Raw genomic sequence first — 24,685 nt, forward strand, 5'->3', positions numbered from 1 at the left:
AATGTGAGTAGAGGATTTATAGTCTAGCTCATAAGGCTGCATCCTGCAAATAGTTACAACAGAGCATAGAGCTTTCTATTGTCTATTTCTATTGAAGTCAGTGGGACTACTTAAGTTTTCAGCTATTATACCTAGTACTAAGTGCTCACAGGACCATGCACAAAGTACGGTACTCAGTCCTGTAAGATGCTGAGCATCTTCAACTCCATCCTCATACAGGATTAAAAATATATGGGTATGCAAAGGGATTAATAGCATTAAAGGAATAGGGTCTGGTACTGTAACTCTTTATGGACCTTAATAGCCATTGACCTCAATGATTTTAGATAGGAATTTGACTTAAATAGGACTATTCCTGTGAATAAAGATTTCCAGGATTAGTTTCTTTTTGTACAGTAACAAGATTGCTTCCTTTAAACCTGATTCTTCCACAGTTATTTATGTTGAATTGTACCCTACTCGCTGAGTAAAATCAGTGGGACTACTCATGGAATAAGGTGGCTGAATTGGGCCATTTGTGTTCTTAAAGGAAATAAAGTCAGCTGCACCTTCAGATAATACAGTTCTAAAAGAACAGAACACTATATAGATACAAGGAAAACATAGCCAATTGAATCATCTTATGTGCTATTGTCTGTGTTATAGTATAGGGTCTCAGGGCCAGATTTATAAAGGTATTTAGGTGCCTCAAGATGCAGATAGACACACCTAGAAGGATTTACAAAAGTGCCTAAGCAGGTCAGGCATCTAACTCCCTCACTGAAGTCAGTGTGAGTTATGTGCCTACTATCCTGTTTAGGCACTTAATAGATCTCTTTAGGCATCTTAAAACCTTTGCAAATCTGGCCTTCAGTTACCATCTTTGGTATATAATATAATCAATATAATCCTCTAATCTAAAATGGAAAATCTTGCAGAACTATACACAGTTAAATGGAAAGGGAGTAGGAAATACTTGTATACTTTAAAGTCTGTTCTTTACATGCAGCAGACAAAAACAATGGTAAATTAGATAAATATATTTACTGAAATTTCATCTAATCAAGATAATTTGTGTATTAAATTAGTAATAAAATTTGATCTTTAAAAAAATTGCGCTAGTTCATCACTAACAATTGTGGGAGAAATCCTAGAGCCTTTTTCCAATCTTCACTCAGGCAAAATTATTGTTGAAGTCAATGGGAATGTTATTTGAGTAAGGACTAAGGACTGTGTGGTTTGCAGGCCCGCTATGAAAATGTATGTTTTAAAATGATAGTATAATATAAGAATTTTAACAGCTATGGTAAATACAAAGGTAAATACAAACAAAATATACTGAAACAGATTTTCTTTCACTCTACTAGGCAGTGGTATCCCTTTGATGGGCTAATTTGATAAACAGTATCATACCTTGGAGGCAGGAGGCTTTGGAGGAGGTAGGGGCTGTTCTATCGTACTGCCCTGCTTCAGTTTCCTGTGGGAAGAAGTCTCTTTACCCTAATGGGCTGCTATCCTCTCTGCAGCTGATAGCTCCATTTCAGATTCATAAAAACATAAGAATGGCCATACTGGGTCTGACCAATGGTCCATCTAGCCCAGTTTCCTGACTTCCAACAGTTGCAAGTGCCAGATGCTTCAGAGGAAATGAATAGAACAGGGCAGTTATCAGCTGATCCATCCCCTGTTGTCCATTCCCAGCTCCTGGCAGTCAGAGGTTTCGGGACACTGAGAGCATGAGGTTATGTTCCTGACCATCTTGGCTAATAGCCATTGGTAGACCTAGCCTCCATAGACCTACCCAATCCTTTTTTGAGCCTAGTTATACTTTTGCTTTCACAACAACCCCTGCAATGACTTCCATAGGTTGACTGTGCATTGTGTTAAGAGGTACTTTCTTATGTTTGTTTTAAACCTGCTGCCTATTAATTTCATTGGGTGACCCTGGTTCTTGTGTTATATGAAGGAGTAAATAAATTTTCCTATTCACTTTCTCCACACTATTAATGATTGTATAGACCATTATCATACTACCCCTTAGTTCTCTCTAAAATAAACAGTCCTAATCTTTGTAATTTCTCCTCATCTGAAAGTGTTCCATACCCATAATCAATTTTGTTACCCTTCTCTGTATTTTTCCAATTCTAATATATATTCTTAAATTGGGGTGACCAGAACTGCACACAGTATTCAAGGTGTGGGCATACAATGGACTTATATAGTGGCACTATGATATTTTCTGTCCTATTATCTATCCCTTTCCTAATGGTTCCTAACACTCTGTTAGCTTTTTTGACTGCTGCTGTACATTGAGCAGATGCTTCCAGGAAACAATCCACAATGACTCCAATATTTCTTTCTTGACTGGTAACAGCTAATTTAGACCCCATCATTTTGTATGCATAGTTGGGATTATGTTTTCCAATGTGAGTTACTTTGCATTTACCAATGCTGAATTTTATCTGCCATTTCGTTGCTTAGTCACTCCATTTTGTGAGATCCCTTTGTAACTCTTTGCAGTCAGCTTTGAACATAACTATCTTGAATAATTTAGCATAATCTGCAAATGTTGCCATCTCACTGTTAGCCTTCTTTTCCAGATCATTTATGAATATGTTTGAATGGCACAGGTCCCAGTATAGGTTCTTGGGGACCCTTCTATTTACCACTCTCCAATGTGGAAATCGACCACTTATTTCTACCCTTGGTTTCCTGGTTTTTAACCAGTTACTGATCCATGAGAAGACCTTCCCTCTTATCCAATGACTGCTTACTTTGCTTAAGAACCTTTGGCGTAGGACGTTGTCAAAGACTTTTTGAAAGTCCAAGTACATTATATCAACTGGATCGCCCTTCTGCACATGCTTACTGAGGTCCTCAACAAATTTTAATAATTGGTGAGGCATGATTTCCCCTTACAAAAGACATATTGATTCTACCCCAACAAATCATATTCATCTATGTTTCTGATAATTCTGTTCTTTACTATAGTTTCAATTTGCCTGGTACTGAAATTAGGCTTACTCACCTGTAATTGCCAGGTAATTGTACTTCATAAGGTGTCTTCAGTCCACTCAGTCTCTCCCTGGCTGCCAATCAGTCTGGGAGCACTTTTTCCCCAGTGTTCATAGATTCATGGATTCAAAGGTTAGAAGGGACCATTGTGATCATCTAGTCTGACCTCCAGTGTAACACAGGCCGGAGAACTTCCCCCAAATAATTTCTAGAGCAGCTCTTCTAGAAAATCATCCAATCTTTATTTAAAAATTGTCAGTAATGGAGACTCTAACCATTAAAAACGTATGCCTTATTTCTTGTATGAATTTGTCTAGCTTCAGCTTCCAGGCATTGGATCATGTTATACCTTTCTCTGCTAGATTGAAGTGCCCATTATTTAATATTTGTTCCCCATGTAGGTACTTACAGACTGTAATCAAGTCACTCCTTGCCCTTTGTTATGCTAAATAGATTGAGCTTTTTGAGTCTGCGAGTATAAGGCATGTTTTCTAATCCTTTAATCATCCTTGTGGCTCTTCTCTGAACCCTCTCCAATTTATCAACATCCTTCCTGAATTGTGGGCACCAGTATTCCAGCAGCAGTCACACCAGTCCCAAATACAGAGGTAAAATAACCTCTTTATTTCTACTTGATGATCGGATTAGCCCTTGTGGCCACAGCATCACAGTGGAAGCTCATGTTCAGCTGATTGTCCACCGTGACTCTCTTTCAGAGTCACCTCTTCCGAGGATAGAATCCCCCATCCTGTAAGTATGGCCTACATTCTTTGTTCCTAGATGCATACATTTAACCATTTCAAAATGCATATTGTTTGCTTGCTCCCAGTTTACCAAGTGATCCAGATTGCTTTGAATCAGTGACCTGCTCTCTTTATTATTTACCACCCACCCAATTTTTGTGTCAGTTACAAACTTTATCAGTTGATTTTATGTTTTCTTCCAGGTCATTGATAAAAACATTAAATAGCATAGGACCAAGAACTGATCCCTGTGGGATGCCACTGGAAACAACCACCCTCAATGACGATTCCCTGTTTACAACTACATTTTGAGATCTATCAGTTAGTCAGTTTTTAATCCATGTAATGTGTGCAATGTTAATTTTATATCGATCTAGCTTTTTTAACAAAATGTCATGCTGTACAAAGTGGAATGCCTTAGAGAAGTCTACGTATATTACATCACCACTGTTATCTTTATCAACTAAATTTGTACTATTATCAAAAAAAGATATCAAGTTAGTTATATAGGATAAGTCCCCAATTATCATTCACATTTTTTCTGAGTAAATTCTTCCTCACACCTTATTTGGCTCATAATTGTTTTCAGCTTTGTGAAATTGGCCCTCTTAAAGCACTATATATATACATTATTCAAATTTGATCAAGTCATGATCACTTGTACCTTAATTACCATTAATTTTCTGTGATCATTTCCTCTTTATCTGTTAGAACAAAGTCTAATATAGAATTCCTTTGTGTTCATTTCAATACTTCTTGAGTTAGAAAGTTGTCATCTATTATGTTTAGAATTTCCAATGATATTTTAGTACTGGCAGCATGAGACCTCCAGCATATGTCACTCAAATTTAATTCCCCCATGATCACACAGGTTTTTTCCCTATACGTTGCAGATAGATGTGCAAGGAAGCAGTCACCCTGTTCCCAAGTGAGAACTGGTGTTCTGTAGTAGACACCAACTAGTAATCTTCTGCTTTATTTATTAGCAAGAACATTGCTCCATAAGCATTCAAGATAATTTTCTTCAGAGCAAAAGTGACTTGGAAACAAGTAATGCCACTCCTCCTTCCCTTTTGCCAACTCAATCCTTCCTAATTAGGTTATAATCATTGATTTTAACAGTCCAGTTGTGCAGATCATCCCACCAGGTTTCAGTAATACTAACTAGATAGAATTTATATTCATAAATGAACAATTCCAATTCCTCTTGTTTGGTACCCAGGCTCCTAGAATTGGTGTAAAGGCAATTAAGGAATTTCTTCTCTTCATGTCCTTTGGTTCCTTGATTAATTTTGTTCTTAATTAAAGACTGCATCACAATGCATACACACAAGAAGGCCAAATTAAAGTTCCACCTTAATTCTAGCAATTCCCAACTTTGAGTGCTTGACTTTGCACCCTCAACTTTCTTTTAATGCAATTTTTTGGATTTAATATTAGTTAAAGTAAGTATTAAAATAACTGACTTGTTAATCTAAATTCATCTACCACAAAAATATCCATAGTACAAGTTGTTGGTCATCAATTCCTTGCTAGCACTCTTCACCTAGTTAATGACCTTTATTTGAAACCCTGACTGTGGGATGTTGTTCAAATGAGCCGTTCCAGGAAGAATTGCAAAAAAAATTTGTAACTCTGAGGCACTGTTGCCCCTGAGCTCCTGTGTTGCTTAAGGGAGGGGGAATATGTTGAGTTGGCCTGTTGCCAAAAACAGCATACTCCCTTCTCTATGTGTTGTGATGGGTGAAGTCATGGCTGTTCTTACTCTACACTGCTTTCTGCCCATTTGTTCACACTGTGTCATTGCAGCCCTGTTGAGTACACTCTCCCTCCACAACTCCACATAGACTTTTCATCTAGGTAAGCCCTGGATGGCTGTGCAGGTGAGTTAGAAGGGCTTTATACTCCCTTACTGCCCTACAAAGGCACCTAAGTCCATGTCACAGCTATTAGATAACACAGTGTTTGCATCAGAAGAAATTGCTCAAAGAATAATTGAGATTGACTAAACAACGAGAAATGAAAGGAACCCTGGATTGATGCTTGTTTGAAAATGTATAATGGAAATTTGAGTAGAAAAAGACATAGGGCAAATCTTTCACACTATGTGTAGCCTAAGTAAACAGGTTTTGCATGTACAAACATTCCTTTTAGGAGAAAACCAAGGCTATCTTAAGTATGATTGAATAGAGTGGTGTCAATGACGGCCTTTGACAATGAGATTTCCTAGTTTCTGATGTATTTCACTTTCCCTTAGAAACAATATAATTTAAAAAACCTTTATTTTCCAATAGATGGCAGTCTGGCTCAGTATTTTAAAGAACAAAAGCAGCCATCTTATATAAGAATTTTTCAACTTATAATTTTTTTCTTTATTGTGTTAAGGTGATAGGTTTTTAAACAGAATTTGCTGGACAAATTGCTTAGAAATAAAAAAATCTTTATTTCTTTTAATGAGAAACTCTATTGATGTAGTAAAAATGAATAGCATAGGTGTATAAGAAGCAAGCTAAAATCTCAGGGACAAATTTAGGGGTGTTGTGTAAGGTAACTTACATGTTAGTAAGTGGATGCTAAAGGAGTTTAAATGAATCCAAGGGAAGCTAAGGATGCCTACTTGTATTCCAGGGAGACAGAAGAAAGGGATGTAGCAAGAGACCTAATACAGGGATGTAAACACACACATGCACACACACACAACACTTTCTTACACCTTCTTCCATCCCCTCTGTATGTATATTGCTTCAGCTTAGATGTCACTTTCCTTAAACTCTAATATATAGCTTACACCAATGCAAGTTTCTGTGCAGGCTTGATATTGCTGCACAAATTTTTAAGCTCCAGAGTCAAAATAGAAATGTGCAGTCTTTATAATAATGGATTTGTTTAGCTATGCTTATGTGAGAGCAAGAGCAGAGAAAAAATACAGAGAAAAAGAGAAACAGTGCAATTTTGTCCAGACGAAAAATAAGTCACGTGAGTACCCTGGAACTATGTGTGTACTTTTTGTTTGATAAGGATAGTCTGTAGGGTTGCCAACTGTCTAATCACACAAACCCAAATACCCTTGCCTCGCCCCCTGCCCGAGGCCCCACACCTTCTCTGAGGCCCTCCCTGCTCACTCCATTGCCCCTCCCTCCATTGCTCATGCTCTACCCCACCCTCACTCACTTTCACCGAGCTGGGGCAGGGATTTCAGGGCAGAAAAACAAGAGGAATCTTGGAGCAAGGAAATTGCTTTTGCAGGCTCTTTACTGCCTGACAACCACGGTTTGGGCAAGTGCTGTACCTCTTTCCTCATGCAGCTCTGAAACTGTATCTCACTCAAAAAGGACAGGAGTACTTGTGGCACCTTAGAGACAAACAGATTTATTAGAGCATAAGCTTTTGTGGGCTACAGCCCACTTCATCGGATGCATAAAATGGAACATATAGTAAGAAGATATATAGATAGATATATAGATATATATACACACACACACATACAGAGAAGGTGAATTAGCACAATCTATAATGGAAATTTGCAAAGTGGCTGCTTGGAGCTTGATTTAACACAATTCTTTTTATGTTGGAGTCTGATAAGATACCCAATTCAGGAGAACAGTCCTTCAGTCTCTTTTTCTCCTAATGTTCCTCAAACCTCTTTCTAGGGGATTGACACTGCTATTCTTAATGAAGGAAGACAAAAGGTTAATTTATAGTAAATAGAATTCTCCACAAGCGTTGCTTCAACAGGTCCACACTTGCCCTCCCTCTTTCTGTATTTCTTCAAGATTTTAATGAAATTCTTTCGAAGGACAAGAACTGAAGGGCATTTGATAAACAGAATTCTCTTCATAGCCTCTGTTTTTAATTTACTTGGACCCATAACAAAAGCACAAACCTATGCCCCAACTGTTTTGAATGGTTCTGTGGCATTATGTGTAAGCTAATACAAGTATATAGATTTGCCAATCTCCTGAGCTAATAGAGTACCTTCTGACAACTCGAGGTCAAGAGAACCTTCCTTTCTCATCTCCTTCTCTCATCTTTCCTATTTTAGAAAAGATCTGAGATCACCTGGTATCTTCCTTTGCCAGTGCAAGATTGTGCCCTATAGTACGTTTTCTGGTGCTTTGGTCAGCTGAGTTTTAAATTTTTCAAGCAATGGGGTTTCCTCCTCTGTTGGAGGACAATTTGACGCTCTAATTGATCTCACTGTTTACTGAGAAACAGTATACATTCAAATTTCCATTAGTACATGGCATTATCATGAGAAACGTGAAATTGATTAAACAATACAGTTCTGCTGTGTTTTTGGTAGCATTCAGAATGGATTTCTGTACCCAAAAAATTGTCAGAGAGAAGGTCAGTGTTTGCAATGATATTACCAACTGTAACCCCTTTTTATTACTTGGGACAAATTTTATATACCAGAATTTTATTCCCCCCACGGGAAAAGGACTGCTCAAGAATAATGTATTAGGTTGATCTTTTATTCTTGATCCCAGTTCCCGTTTACCAATAACAGGTCTCCTTCCACAAGCATATGCTGATTATCATTTCTACTCAAAATAAAAATTATGTCCTTCCCTCCCAAACAATGGAAATGTCATATTTAAAATGCTTTCATCATATGGAAAGGTCTATCCACTCTCAAAACATAAGACTAGTACTCTTAAAATGAGATTTTTTTAGAAGATACCACCTAATTACAATTCATCTAGGAGTCTTGGTTTCTAATGCACATGATATTCCCCCACAGAGAAGAGTTCTATGTAAATTCATCACAATATAAGTACTTCAGAGCAAAGAACTTGTTTGTCTTTATGGTTGTAAAGCACCATGTACCTTTGGGATGCTTTAGAAATTATTAATAATATTTTATGTATGCAATCCTATTTGTTTTTATTGCTGTATCCTACAGGGCAGATATTTTTATTAAGTTAATTACTATGGCTCTTGGATCTCTTTTCAAAGAAGATCCTACATTTTCAGAGCCTTACAATAATGCATATATATGCCATGGAAGACTAAACTCTGCTCTTTGTTACAGCTGTGAAAATCCAGATTATCTCCACTGAAGTTGGTGTAATTATTTTGGAGAGCAGCCTGGTTACTGAGACAAAATGCTGGGTTAAGAATTTGGCCCTGGGCATCATCCTTTGCTAGTTACACTTTCAGCTACCTTACTGTGCTGGGCAAATGGTGTGAGCTCTCACACAACTGATTCCCAGTTGTTCCCATGCACCAATTTAATATAGTCATATTTATCATGTACGATACAACACAGCAAACCTCAACCAGCTTGTCACTAATGGGATCAGAGTTAATACAGCACAGGTGTTCTTCAAAGTCTTTTTGACTATCCATTCTTATCCATCCTTCAGCTTCAAATGACTAACCTGTGACGCTTTCGAATGGCTTTGCCCATTCAGACATGATTTCTCCGAGACCTTTATTAGAACAAGGACTTCTTAATCAAAAACAACTGCACTCTCAGTAACACACTTCTGTTGAGAATAAGTATTTTAATCCAAAAAATGTGTGAGCTGTTAGGAGGATAATAAAATGGTGACTGCTGCCCACTCACTTATCACATAATTTTTCCCTGCTTCTTTAATTTCTGTTCCCTGCTGCCGTATTTCTTGAACAATAATGCATTTTCTGTAAGCTCCATCATTCTGCCACCCACCTATCCATCCTTTCTTTCACAACTTAAAGCAAAGGAAAAATATACATTTTCCAGCTAATTTGCTTTTAAACTGTGTTGAGTTTTACAAATGTTTTTATGAGGATAACACTCAGATATTATAGTGATGGTGGATATATAGCTACATTTTCAGGTGTTTTACATGAAATGTTTTGATTTTTTTGCTGGGTAACTGCATTATAAAATATTATAGTTATGTTGACCCTAAATTACTTTTTCTTATATGTACTAAACCTAAACGAGCTTCAGTTTTTTCTTCACACTTAATTGATATTTCTAAAAATATTAGCCCTTGATTTCATTTTTCTTTAGGCCCTGATACCCTTTATTGCTGGTCTCTTTTTTATAGTAAATATTACACCGGTTCCACACATTGAGTCAAATTTTGGCATGATTCATTCAGAGTGAACATTCAGGCCTAGATGCAGTGAGATACTTAAGCTCATGCTTAACTTCAGGCACATGAGAAGTCCGATTAACTTCATTGGAACTAGTCATGTACTTCAACAGAGCCCCCTATAAACACTCATTTTCTGCTACATGTGTGGGCACTTACACTGTGCTTACACTTGCTAGCTGAATTTCACCCCTAGGGCTTGGGTGGAGCTGGTTGAGGAGTCTTTGGCAGGAAAGGGGGTGATGTTGCCCTTCCTCCCATGGAGTTTCTTATGGATGAGGTCTTGGAGGAAGTCACCCACTTCTCTGTCATCTGTCCCCCCATTGGAGAGGAGGTGGAAGTCCCAGTGGTTGCTGATGGAAAGGCCCTCATTTTGGATAGTGGAGTCCTCCAAGCAATCTTCAAGGAGATCAAGGCCCTGGGTCTGACCTCAATGCAGGTAATATTCATATGAAATATTTTGCACAGTTTTGTAACTTCCAGATTATTTTATCAGATGCATACAACTCCCATTGACTTAACTATCAGTTGAAAACACATAGCTGGTGATGTTGTTTGGCCTTTAATATATTTTGCTGCTTGAACACAGCCATAGAACAGGAATAACACAGTCTTCAAGAGGCAGGAATTTTTGTATCAATGTTTTCAAGGGGTTAAATAAAAGAATATAGAAATACTGGCAACTTGGGTGAGGGGGAGAACAGAGTTAGAGGACAAATGTCTTACAGCTGGATCACTCTTACAGCTCAAACCTCCAGCTCTGAAACCGTAGTTACAACTGAGTATTCAATCATTGTTCCTAATGTGGCATCTGTTGTAAATATAAGTTAATAAGTAGGCATCAGAATTATGTGATGAAAATGCTAAAAAAGTTCTAGTACCAAATCAGACATTTTTGCTGACACTGAATTATTCTAATGGATACTGATTTAAAGTCAACATATTAGCCATGCTTCTACAGTCTGAAGGTAATTAGGCTAAAATGGAGATAATATAAGAAGAGAGGCAGTTTACTGTTTGGTTTTAGATCTCAGCTGTGCGGCATGGATTGCCATAGCTCTACTGGGTACACAGTAACAGATCATTTTTTAGCTACAGCGTGGTCAAAGATCAGAATTTCATGCTGACTATTTTGAGGGAAGCAACAGAGAATCAATCTTTATTATAGGAATTTTAACTGAATCTGATAGAGTGAATGCTGGTCTAAGATAAAGAGTTAATGGAGTGCCTTGGAACTAGGTGATTAAATCAGGTCTGCCCACCAACACCTGCCACAATCATCAATCTAAGAGGGTGGGACCACCAGCTATACTTAATAACTGAGGGAAAGACAGCAAATAAAAGGGAGTAAAGCAGACTTATGGGTAATAGATATTTTATCTTTGGAGAAGGTCTGTCTAGGTAGTGAAGTATATAGTCAATGGCTTTGACTAATATGAGAGAAGGTCCAAACTTTGGACTGTTAATATACAAGGTGAGAAGGAGAGACTGTGGAGGCTGTCCTGAGAGGATGGAAGACCTGGGTTATGAATTGAGGAAGTGTTTTTATTTTTATTTAGAGTGACTGTAAACTATAATTGAGGGAAATAAAGAGACTGTTTTTGTTGAGTCCAGGGATGCAGAAGTTTGGATAAGTAAAGAGGATTTTCTCCTTCCTTCCTCTTCCCACTGACCATTGGGTGCTGGTTTGTGCTCTTGGATGCTGGGAATGGCCAATATTTATTATTAATAATAATTAAAAAAACTCTCATGGAGACAGAAACCCATGCTTACAACTAAAAACACATGTTTAGCAAAGTTATGGCTTCTCTAGTATGTTGGAGAGGGTGCAGATGAGCTTCACGGTAGATGGACATTCCATGCCTACCTTCTGGAGGAGTAATTCTGGGTGCTCAACATCCGAGTCAAATTCTGGCCCTTTAAAATCAATAGTAGTTTGGCATTGATTTCAGTAGGGCCAGGACTTCACTCTAAATCTTTTACTGTTATGAATATCTAATACTTATTTCATGTGTTGATAATCAAAGCAGCTGGCTTCTTTAAGGCTTTTATTAGAACTTTGTACCCATTAATTTCTTGTGGTTTTCTTTCTGGCTATTCCATTTTGGGCATCTTGTACAATTTCTCAAGGTTTTTCCCTTTTTTTTTATTTAACATATGCTCTTCTGCTCCTGATAAACCTTTTAGGTTAGGACTATTAGAAATGCTGAAATTCCAGAAGACCATTAGGGTGTAACCTGTTCTTAATATGTTAAACTCAATTAATTTAGGATCCCTTACCTAATGGCTTTACCTGTTACTAATTCTTTTCTGGTGGTGACTGCTATGTATAAGAGAGTCTCCTTCTTGTTTCTATTTTAATCTTTTGTAATTCAAAACTATCCTTTTGTAATTCAAAACATTTTTGGAGGACTTCTGCTTCACTAAAGATTCTCTCCCCCCCCCCCAACTGTCTGGATAGTTGGAGTCACCCAAGTGTACTAATTCATTTTATTCTAGCCATCTGGCTAATGTCCATTAGGCTCTATTTGTCCTTATTTACTCTTTGATGGGGGCAGTCTAGAAATAATCTGCCTAGAAAATATTTTCCATTTCCTCTGATTTTTTTTATCCATAGCATTTAATTCACACTACCGTGAGCCTGACTTACCTCAATTTCATATTTGTTTTACATAAAGTAAATCACCCCTCTCCTTCCTGTATTATATGGGGAAAGTTTATATTCATCTGCTGTTCGTTAGCATGTCATTTGTTTGCCTCACTGTATTTCTGTAATGGCTAAATGATCATATTCTCTCTCTCCCATAATTCCCATTTATCCAGTTTATTATGCATATTCCTTGCTGTTATGTTAAAGGAGCCTCTCATTTTGTATAGTCTTTATATTTTTTATTTAGATTAGATTATGTTCTGTGAATTGCTTTCACTTGCCTATGAAGTTAGACTAGTTTGTTGCATTCTTTCTAGTTGTCAGGTGCTGTTACAGTTCTTTGCCACTTACTATAGGGGGCATCTTTAATATTGGTCTTTGGGCTGGGAATGCTTAAAATAACTTATCCCCTTTGCATGTAGTAAACTACAGTTGTTTTTGTAGTGCAGATAACTGGGCACATTGGAGGGCTTGGACTGCCACCCATTTTACAGATTAGTGAAAGATGTATAGTCCTCTTAACAATATAAGTGGACCTGCTTGACTGCAAATTCACTCTCCCATCTTCTCTACTCCACACCCTCAATCTTGTTCTTCACTCTTCCTTTGTAGCTAAGCAGTATAGCTTTGGGATCATCAACTGCACTGTTTATGCCTTCATTTCCCAATCTAAGCCTCAGAAGTCAAGTCATTAATGAGTTTGCTTAGTGTGTTGCCCACTTCTTATTTAGAAGGATGGAGTGATTGCAGATAAGGACGGGGAGAGAGTTGCACAAAGTTCGCCTTCTTATAGGTTCAAATTTCCTGAACTCAAACCTTCAAGCAAACCTGCAGGTATAAATCAAATTTTAGTTCTGGAGCCAAGTGGCAGAGTGCAATTGGGAAACACCAAGTAAAATTATTTGTTACACCGCATTTGGAGCACAGTATTAGTCACCTTATCTGAATCAAGAAATGAAGTTGGAGAAAGTAGGACTCAGATATGAGAATTTGAAGATGAGATATTATGATTAAAGCACTTAAAGCTGAGTGGTTATGAAAATTAATCTTGACTGGTCTGAGGTCAGTGGACAGGCTGGAACTAGAAGACTAGAATTGGAGAGTGTTATTTTATTATGCCAGCAGTGAAGGGAACTTTTTATTATACTCTTCTAGGGAATAAGAAAAGGAGTACTTGTGGCACCTTAGAGACTAACAAATTTATTTGAGCATAAGCTTTCGTGTGCTACAGCTCACTTCATCGGATGCATTCAGTGGAAAATACAGTGGGGAGATTTATATACATAGAGAACATGAAACAATGGGTGTTACCATACACACTGTAACCAGAATGATCACTTAAGGTGAGCTATTACCAGCAGGAGAGCGGGGAGGGGGGAACCTTTTCTAGTGATAATCAAGGTGGGCCATTTCCAGCAGTTGACAAGAATGTCTGAGGAACAGTGGGGGGTGGGGGGAGGGATAAACATGGGGAAACAGTTTTACTTTGTGTAATGACCCATCCACTCCCAGTCTCTATTCAAGCCTAAGTTAATTGTATCCAGTGTGCAAATTAATTCCAATTCAGCAGTCTCTCGTTGGAGTCTGTTTCTGAAGTCTTTTTGTTGAAGTATTACCACTTTTAGGTCTGTAATCGAGTGACCAGAGAGATTGAAGTGTTCTCCAACTGTTTTTTTGAATGTTATAATTCTTGACGTCTGATTTGTGTCCATTTATTCTTTTACGTAGAGACTGTCCAGTTTGCCCAATGTACATGGCAGAGGGGCATTGCTGGCACATGATGGCATATATCACATTGGTGGATGTGCAGGTGAACGAGCCTCTGATAGTGTGGCTGATGTGATTAGGCCCTATGATGGTGTCCCCTGAATAGATATGTGGACACGGTTGGCAACGGGCTTTGTTGCAAGGATAGGTTCCTGGGTTAGTGGTTCTGTTGTGTGGTGTGTGGTTACTGGTGAGTATTTGCTTCAGGTTGGGGGGCTGTCTGTAAGTAAAGACTGGCCTGTCTCCCAAGATCTGTGAGAGGATAGGTTGTAGATCCTTGATGATGCGTTGGAGAGGTTTTAGTTGGGGGCTGAAGGTGATGGCTAGTGGTGTTCTATTATTATCTTTGTTGGGCCTGTCCTGTAGTAGGTAACTTCTGGGTACTTTTGTGGCTCTGTCAATCTGTTTCTCACTTCAGCAGGTGGGTATTGTAGTTGTAAGAACGCTTGATAGAGATCTTGTAGGTGTTTGTCTCTGTCTGAGAGGTTGGAGCAAATGCGGTTGTATCGTAGAGCTTGGCTGTAGACAATGGATCGTGTGGTGTGGTCTGGATGAAAGCTGGAGGCATGTAGGTAGGAATAGTGGTCAGTAGGTTTCCGGTATAGGGCGGTGTTTATGTGACCATCACTTATTAGCACTTATTAGTGTCCAGGAAGTGGATCTCTTGTGTGGACTGATCCAGGCTGAGGTTGATGGTGGGATGGAAATTGTTGACATCATGGTGGAATTCCTCAAGGGCTTCTTTTCCATGGGTCCAGATGTTGAAGATGTCATCAATGTAGCGCAAGTAGAGTAGGGGCATTAGGGGACGAGAGCTGAGGAAGCGTTGTTCTAAGTCAGCCATAAAAATGTTGGCATACTGTGGGGCCATGCGGGTACCCATAGCAGTGCTGCTGATTTGAAGGTATACATTGTCCGCAAATGTGAAATAGTTATGGGTGAGGACAAAGTCACAAAGTTCAGCCACCAGGTTTGCCGTGACATTATCGGGGATACTGTTCCTGACGGCTTGTAGTCCATCTTTGTGTGGAATGTTGGTGTAGAGGGCTTCTACATCCATAGTGGCCAGGATGGTGTTTTCAGGAAGATCACTGATGGACTGTAGTTTCCTCAGGAAGTCAGTGATGTCTTGAAGATAGCTGGGAGAGCTGGTAGCGTAGGGCCTGAGGAGGGAGTCTACATAGCCAGACAATCCCGCTGTCAGGGTGCCAATGCCTCAGATGATGGGGCGTCCAGGATTTCCAGGTTTATGGATCTTGGGTAGCAGAATACCCCAGGTCGGGGTTTCAGGGGTGTGTCTGTGCGGATTTGTTCTTGTGCTTTTTCAGGGAGTTTCTTGGGAACGTTTCTATATTTTTGGAGTGGCATAAGCAAACTGCAACAGTTATAAAGACAAAAGTAAGTGTGCCAAAGCATGCAATAGGCATTGTTTATTATAGAAATCTAAATGTTTGTGACTAGAAGTAGATTGTCACCTTTGGGGAATAGGGGGCAAGCTGGGTTTTTGTTTTGTTTTTTGTTAAGGGAGTGGTTTGTTTTTTGTCACAATGCTTAAAGCTTATATATTTCCAATGTAAACATATAGGATAAAAATGACAGATAGCAAGGCCCCGGGGGCTGCTTCTGATCCTACACAACTATATAACAATAGAACTCCTTCATGACCCAAACCCTGCAGAGTTCCCCCAATCCTCTTAATAATCCATGCAAAAATGCTGTTGCTATAGTAACACATGCTGTAGCACTACTTGACTGTCAGAATAACCTCAAAAAATAACAGATTTAGAAAATGAATCTTAAAATGCAAAGTAAACAAACATGCACTCTTAAAAGCCCCTTCCTCTTTTCCCCCAAGAAAAACCAACCACTCAAAAAACAAAAACAAAACAACAACAAAAACCCACCTAGGGTTTGATGCTCCAGTATTGTAATGGGTGATACAGTGAGTTTAAACCAAGGGAGTAAAAACTGGTGAAGAGCAATAAATTCTGAATTTAATCTTGGGTCAATGGGCTGGAGTAATTTAGGACTACTTACTCACATTTGGACAGTATATTTGCAAACGTGAGCGCTCCAAACTTTTTTCTGTTAAATGAAAGTTTAGAATCTGAATGTTAGTGGGGCCATATAGATTCATAGATTCATAGATACTAAGGTCAGAAGGGACCATTATGATCATCTAGTCCGACCTCCTGCACAACGCAGGCCACAGAATCTCACCCACCCACTCCTGTGAAAAACATCTCACCTATGTCTGAGCTATTGAAGTCCTCAAATGGTGGTTTAAAGACTTCAAGGAGCAGAGAATCCTCCAGCAAGTGACCCGTGCCCCATGCTACAGAGGAAGGCGAAACATATCATACAGGCTGGAACTGGTCCATGGGCCGGTTATTCTATATACGTGAGTTAGATGTGAGCAAAATAACCACATGGGGCATGGAATTAAGATGGAAGTGTAATTTAGGGATTGTCTTCACTACTGCGCTACATTGGTGCAGTTGCATTGACGCGGTCTCCTGTCGATGTAATTACTCCACCTCAACAGGAGGCCGAAGCTATGTCGGCGGGAGAGTATTTCCCACCGACATAGTGCAGTGTAGACACTGCTTTAAATCAATGTACCTTATGTTGGGGGAGGGAAGGGGAGAAGGTTTCAAGTTACATCAACTTTAGCAGTAGTTTAGATAAGCCCTTACAAGATGTATAAGTTTATTTAGTGTAACTTTGTTCTAAGGGTAGGGTTTTTCAGAAGTGTTCAGCATTGACCTATATCATCTACTGAAATAAATGATAAAACTGTGATTCACTTCAGTGGGATCAAAGATAGGCTAACACAGTATAATTTTGAAAATCCCACCCTACAACTCCTTACTAAGGATGGGGGCAGGAGGTAGGATCACAATCAAGAAAAGGGGGATGATCTGTGTAAATAGAAAAATGCCCACCTTTTCTCCCAGCAACCGTTATAGAATAATGACAGCATTTAAAATGAAAACATAAAATGTGTTTCAAATATCCTCAGTGGCTCCACAGTAGGCATAATTTTGAGTCTGCAACAAAGACTTGAAGCAGGAAACAAAACGGTAACAATAGAATTACCTTCCCTGAAGCCCCTTGCCCCTTGCTGTTTAGGGCAAACAAACATAGCAGGTTTTTGTTTTTTTTTTAAATGAAAAATCAATAAGTATTGTTCACCATACATAACAAGTTACCTTTTTTCATCATTGGTAAACAACAAACTAAAAATGAAATCTTAAATTGTGATTACATTTCTACTACTTCTCTGCAAAAGCCACTGGCCAATTCAAGCTAAAATGGTTGTAGTTATATATATTTTTAATTAATATAATATTTGGCTGTGGAAAGAAGATCCCATTATCTTCTGGTGTTTCTGCAATATTCTACCTACTGTACAATTTCTAAGAGCAGTAAAAATTTAATGTTTTCATTCTCTGCAAGCTGTAGTGGAAAAATAATGTAAAAACTAAAATTTAAATTAAAATGCTCTTTTTTTCAATTGAAAAGTTGCAGGGTGTCTGGTGTTGTACATTATACATAATCTGAATATTATTTGTAGACTGAAGGTGAGTAATAAGAGTCTCTATCTCTGAAATCCTATTTAAAATACAGCTTACTGTAGCTCATCACATCTTTTTTTCTTTGGGTAATATAATAAGTTTTACTGATTATTGATTGAATAGATGCACTGTATTAAGTTGAAAATGCAGTATATTTATCAGTTTCTGGAAATGTGAAGTTTCTCAATCAATCTTAGCATTTTTAACTATGGTAAAATAAAGCAAAATGTTTCTGCATAATGTTCCAGTAAACTTAATTTTCCACAGAGGCCTTCATCAGCAAACCTCTCACCAGGGGAGGAGGAAGAGGAAGATGTCCGGGAAAACAGTTGTGGTCCTGCAGGTTTATGGGAGGCACTGACACCCTGCAATGGATGTAGAAACCTTGGATTCCCCATTCTTGCACAGGTATTTATCTTTCTATCTTAAAATCTGTAAGTTATAGAGCAGTGGTTCTCAAATTTTTTTTCACGGACCACTTGAAAATTGCTGAGGGTCTTGGTGGACCACTTAATGATCTTTCCAAATGTTGTTTGTACCATTAGCTAACTATTGTAAAGCGCTTTGGATAAAAGCGCTATATAAAAAAATGTTATTATAATGAACATTTTTTGTTCTATAAATAAAAGCACACAACTCATATTTTAATATCAGTAGTCTTACCTTTCTAATGCGATGGATGTGCCCTCTCTCCCCCGCTGCGGCAGCCCCCGAGCTGGGGCTGTGAAGGGGGGGTGTCTCTCCCTCTCTCCCCCGCTGAGGCAGCCCCTAAGCTGGGGCTGGGAAGGATGGCCATCTCTCCCCAGCAGCCTCAGCCCTGGAAAGTCACCTCTTTCTCTGGCTACCACAGCCCTGCACATCCCAAATTTTCCCCAACCCCCTCTTCTCATCTCACTGTCCCCTCCCACCTACCCCCATTCCCCCTAAGGCCACCACCTCACCTTACATGTACATCTTCTCTAGGGTCCAGGCACCTAATTAGTGAAGCCATGCCTGCGCGGCTCCACTAATTAGGTGGGTGGCCCTTCATTCTTTTGTGTGCAGCTGCCCAGGCGTGCACCTTAGAAGGAACTATCCGTGGACCACCTGAATGGTCCGCAGACCACAGTTTGAGAACCTCTACAATAGAGTATTACAATCTTTCTCTGCGAGACCTTTTGCAGCTGTTTCTATTATCATGTTTCTAAATCCATAGGAGTGCAATACAGTATCATCTAGATCAGTGACTACTCTACTCCTTTAAGGAATCTGATTTGTCTTGTATCCCCAAGGTTCACCTCATTTAAAAACTACTTGCTTACAAAATTGGACATAAAAATACAAAGTGTCACTGCACACTAATACTGAAAACTTGCTTACTTTCTCATTTTTACGGTATAATTATAAAATCAACTGGAATAGAAATATTGTACTTACATTTCAGTGTGTAATATATACAGCAGTATAAACAACTGATTGTATGAAATTTGAGTTTGTACTGACTTCGCTAGCGCTTTTTATGTAGCCAATTGTAAAACTAGGCAAATATCTAGATGAGTTGATGTACCCCTGGAAGACCTCTGCATAGCCCCAGAAGCATGGTTACCCCTGGTTGAGAACTACTGATCTAGATTATAGACGTAATCTACTGGCACAAAAGTATCTACTACACACTTCTATCTATACAAAATAATAAATCTTTTCCCTATGCTTTCCTCTAGAAAACAGTAACATTTTAAAAATGGAATAATGTACAGAAAAATAAATGTTATGAACAATGGACATCCTGTAGAAGTAGCAAAATTCTAATTTCCTGAACACTCTTTAAAAAGACACAGAGCAAAAGTGCCTAAGTGATTTCGAGATCTAATGAGACTTAGATTCTGAAGTGCCTAAGTCACTTTTGAAAATGGGAATGTTTCCTAAGTCACATAGGTACTTCTGAAAATTTTGTCTGCAATCTTTTAACTACAGAATTTAAAAGGGTAAGCATCATATTGTATTACCCATCTAGTTAAGCTTCATGTACAAAATGTTCAATTTACAAAGGCAATTTCAGAGGTTTGTTTACCCATGGTTTTGGCAGATTATTTCATTCTTCTTGGGAAATTCACAGGCTTTTCACAAGGTAACTGTGGGGGTCAGGGAGATGAATTTCTTCATGGTCACATAAGACCGTTAGACCACTGTACAGCTGCTACTGCATACACATGGGACAAATTCTCCTCTCAATTTTGTAACACATGAAAATTTGGCTGTATGTGTCTGATATTTTAGGCAAGAGTACATCTTGAGCTTAATATCTTAAGCTTTCTTGGAGAGCGTATTTACATATAACATTTTAGATAAGCTAAAATAGGTGGCTGTCTTTCAACTACATCAAGCTTTCAGTAACAAGTTGTTTGGGGGGTTTTTTTTGTTTTATTTTTAGAGCATGAAATCTACTGTATGAAAGGGCAGCTGCTGTTGATGTCCCCCCACCCCCAGAATAAGGAAATGTTTTAAAATAGCATCAGAATATGTAACATTTGTTAATATTGGAGCTGGTTGAAAATATTCAAATGGAACAGTTTTCCATTGAAAAATATTGATTCAATGAAACTGAAACATTTGAACTTTTGTTGTATTATAAATTAGAATATAATAGTCAATATGACAAAGAAGAAACATTTAATGAAAATTCCAAGATTTCAGTTTTTCTTCCTAGTTTGGGATTAAACAATATTTTGAAATCTTGAAATTACCTGCAGGACAGAAATTCCTTTTTCCCCCCCTTTGTATAAAGGCACTGCAGTTCCTTCCTTCTAGAGTAGTTTGGGGACTTAATACTTCATCTGAAGTGATATAATAGTATACCCCAAGACTCCTCCTTTGTAGTTTGTATAACTTCCCCAAAATTTCTTTCACTTAAATCCTGACATTTGTCAAGTAATCATTAACACTCTTGATATTCTGGAGAAGGATAAAGGAAAATGGCTAAGAAATGTAGGGCTAAATCCTCCTTATCCACTGGAAGACTAAACACTAGCATCTATGCAGGCATGCCAGTAGGTGAGTCCTGTGCAAGGTGAATCATACTGCCACAGAGCAGGATGGCATATCAGGACTGTCCAGCTCATCAGGTCTGCCCAGTACATCAGAGTACTTGCTGTCTCCTTTCTCATGGTGCAGCTTTCTTACTTCTGTTATGTCTTGCACTTTTATTGTGCTACTGAATGTGGGCTTGTCCAATTTCTTCTATCGATTTCAGTGAAGCAGGATCAGTCAGTTAATGAACTTGAATAGTGACAATCAAGATTTAGTCAGTGCTCCAACTTTTTATGAGCTGCTTGTTTCTTCAACATTTCAACAGTTGCTTTCTACTTCATGACATTTATAATTTCTAGACATCTTTAACGTCTTTGGTATGTAACAAGGTGCAGTGTTATCAGATCTCTAAAAGATATAGCAGTATTTTAGGTTCTTACTGGTTATCAACTCCTAGTTTTTCATAAATTACTTTTAATGTTGGTACTTTTCCGCTTTGGAATTATGTCATTTATTGATTGATTACGCATTAATCTTCCCATGGTGAACATGCGTGAATCATAGAAAAATAGGAATGGAAGGGATTTCGATGGGTCATTTAGTCCAGACCCCTGCACTGAGTCAGAACTAAGTATTATTTAGACCATCCAGATGGATGTTTGTCTAGCCTGTTCTTAAAAACCTCCAGTGTCGGAGATTCCGCACACTCCTGAGGTAATTAAATACCCTTACAGTTAGGAAGGTTTTCCTAATGTCTAACCTAAACTGCCCTTGCTGCAATTTCAGCCCATTTCTTGTCCTATCCTCAGAAGTTAAGGAGAACAATTTTTCTCCCTCCTCCTTGTAAAAACCTTTTATCATGTCCCCCCCCCCTTAGTCTTCTCTTCTCCAGACTAAACAAACCCAATTTTTTTCAATCTTCCCTCAAAGCTCATGTTTTCTAGACCTTTACTCATTTTTGTTGCTCTTCGCTGGACTTTCTCCAATTTGTCCACATCTTTCCTGAGGTGTGGTTCCCAGAACTGGACATAATATTCCAGTTGAGGTCTTATCAGTACTGAGTAGAGTGGAAGTATTATTTCTCATATCTTGCTTACAACATTCCTGCTAATACATCCTAGAATATTTGCTTTTTTGCAACAGTATTACATTGTTGACCCATACTTAGTTTGTGATCTACTATGACCCCCCAGATCCTTTGCTGCAATACTCCTTCCTTGGCATTTCCCATTTTGTATTTGTGAAATTGATTATTCTTTCCTAAGTGTAGTACTTTGCATTTGTCCTTAGTGAATTTCATCCTATTTAACTCCCATTTCTCTAGTTTGTCAAGATCATTTTGAATTCTAATCCTGTTCCACCAAAGCACTTGCAACCCTTCCCAGCTTAGTATTGTCTGCAAACTTTATAAGTGTACTTTCTATGCCATGATCCAAATAATTTATGAAGTTATTGAACAGAACCAGACACAGGAGAGATCCCTGCAGGACTCCATTCAATATGCCCTTTCAGCTTAACTGTGAACCATTGATAACTACTTTCTGAGTATGGTTTTCCAGACTGTTGTGCTCTCACCTTACAGAAGGATCGTCTAGGCTAGTGGTCACCAACCCATCAATCATGTTCAACTGGTTGATCCTGGAGCCTCTTCCAGTTGATCACGATCTCTGGGCCGCTAAAAGTCTGGCAGCGCAGCGGTGCTCAGGCAGACTGCCTGCCTGCCATGGCACCATGCCACTCTTGGAAGCAGCTGGCTGCTGGCACATCTCTGTTCCCCTGGGGGGACGGGGGAAGAAGGTGGGGTGAGGTGGCTCCGCACGCTGCCCACCCCAGCACCGTCCCCGCAACTGTCCCCGCAACTCCCCAAAAAACAAAAAATAAGTAAAAAGACATTTAACATTTTGGCCATGCTGCGTTTTCTGTTCTCTTTCCTTCCTCATGTAGTAATGGCCCTATCCTGTTTCTGGTCTTCCTCTTGCTTCTCATGTATTTGTAAACTGCTTTCTTGTTACCCTTTATATTCCTAACTAGTTTAACCTTGTTTTGTGCTTGGTGTTTCTAATTTTGTCCCTTCATGCTTGTGTTGTGGGGTTGTTTTTATATTCATCCTTTGTAATTTGACCTAGTTTCCACTTCTTGTATGACTCTTTTTTGAGTTTTCATATCATTGACAATCTCCTGGTTAAGCCAGCATTGCCTCTTACCATACTTCGATCTTTCCTCTGCATTGGTATAGTTTGCTCTTGTTCCCTTAATAATGTCTCTTTAAAAAACTGCCAACTCTTCTGAACCCTTTTTCCCCCTTAGACTTGCTTCCCATGGGATCTTACCAACCAATTATTGAGTTTGCTAAAGTCTGCCTTCTTGAAGTCCATTGTCTTTATTCTGATGTTTTCCCTGTTTCACCATTCCCTAAATCAGGAACTCATCATTTCATGATTTCTTTCATCCAAGCAGCCTTCCACCTTCAGATTCTCAACTAGTTCCTCCCTGTTTGTCAGAATCAAATCCAGAATAACCTCTCCCCAGTTGCTTTCTACACCTTCGGTAATAAAAAGTTGCCTATGTTGCATTCCAAGAGCTTGTTGGATAATCTGCTGTATTTCCCTACAAATGTCTGGGTAGTTGAAGTCCTCCATCACCACTAAGTCCTGTGTTTTTGGATGATTTTGTTGTTTAAAAAGTCTCATCCACCACTTCTTTCTCCTATTTAGGTGGTCTATAGTAGATCCCTAGCATGATATCACCACTGTTTTTACCCCTTTTATCTTTACCCAGAGACTTTCAACTGGTCTACCTCCCACTTCTCTATCTCAGCCTCGTGCAAGTGTATACATATTTGATATACAAGACACCTTCTCCCTTTTTTTCCCCTGCCTGTCCTTTCTGAACAATCTATACCTTTCTATACCAGAATTGCTGTCATATGACAAACTGATATGTCAAACTGTCACCAAGTTTCTGTGATGCCAATTGTCATATTTGTGATTATTCATTAGTATTTCTAGCTCTTCCTGTTTATTTCCCATACTTCTTGCATGAATATACAGACATCTAAGATGTTTATTAGATTTCCCCTCTGTATTCCCTCTTGTGTCTCCTTCATCTGGGCTGTGATTTCCCATATTCACCCCCAGATTCTGACCTCTCACCCAAGTCTCTGTTTTGGATTTACCTGTGGGCTTTTATCTCCTGCCCCCATTAAACCTAGTTTACAGGTTAGCCAGTCTGTATCCGAAGATACTCTTCCCCTTCCTTGACAGGTGGACCCCATCTCTGCTCAGCAGTCTGCCTTCTCAGAACAGGGTCCCATGGTCAAGGAAGCTGAAGACCTCCTGTCGACACCACCTGCGCAGCCACGTATTTGCCTCCAGGATGTATCTGTCTTTGCCCGGATTATTTTGAGTGATTTCATAATTTAAAAATAATTTTCCTTGCCTATTTTTAACATAAGACAAATGTAAGGGCTACTATAGTAGCAATGAAATTGGTTCAAGATTGTTTTCCAGATATGGGCTGGTCCCTTTTCCCTTTTAATAAAGGAGGTTCATTTCAGGATTTACTTAAACTGGAGGACAGTAATTTCCTGAACTAGTTTGCTTCTTTTACACTTAAATTGTAAAATATTAAGCAAATTCAGTTTTAATAAAAATCATCTGTCACTCACTAAGAGGATAAAAAGGCTCTTTAATTGTGTACACTTAACTCTGTCTGTTTATTTTTGCCCAACTCCTCCATTAGGTCTCAAAATATATCTAGACAAGTATTATATAAAAATGAGCTTTTGTTTCTTCTATTTTTTTCCTATCGGACTAAAGGGGGAAAAGCCAAAGAGTAATAACATTCAAGAAGATACAG

General features: G+C 38.7%; 1 protein-coding gene across 6 annotated transcripts in view; it reads left to right on the forward strand.

Moving 5' to 3' along the window:
• The window catches only part of ANKS1B (ankyrin repeat and sterile alpha motif domain containing 1B), a 749,199-nt gene that overhangs the window by 165,180 nt on the left and 559,334 nt on the right, over window positions 1-24,685 (forward strand). For all 6 annotated transcript variants that reach the window (XM_074941837.1, XM_074941834.1, XM_074941833.1 and 3 more), the window contains exon 9: window positions 18,089-18,229. In XM_074941837.1, coding sequence (XP_074797938.1) covers window positions 18,089-18,229 — 141 coding nt within the window. The remainder of the gene's footprint in view (window positions 1-18,088; window positions 18,230-24,685) is intronic.

Source organism: Natator depressus, chromosome 1 (assembly GCF_965152275.1).
Source record: "Natator depressus isolate rNatDep1 chromosome 1, rNatDep2.hap1, whole genome shotgun sequence".
NCBI classification, from domain to species: domain Eukaryota; kingdom Metazoa; phylum Chordata; order Testudines; family Cheloniidae; genus Natator; species Natator depressus.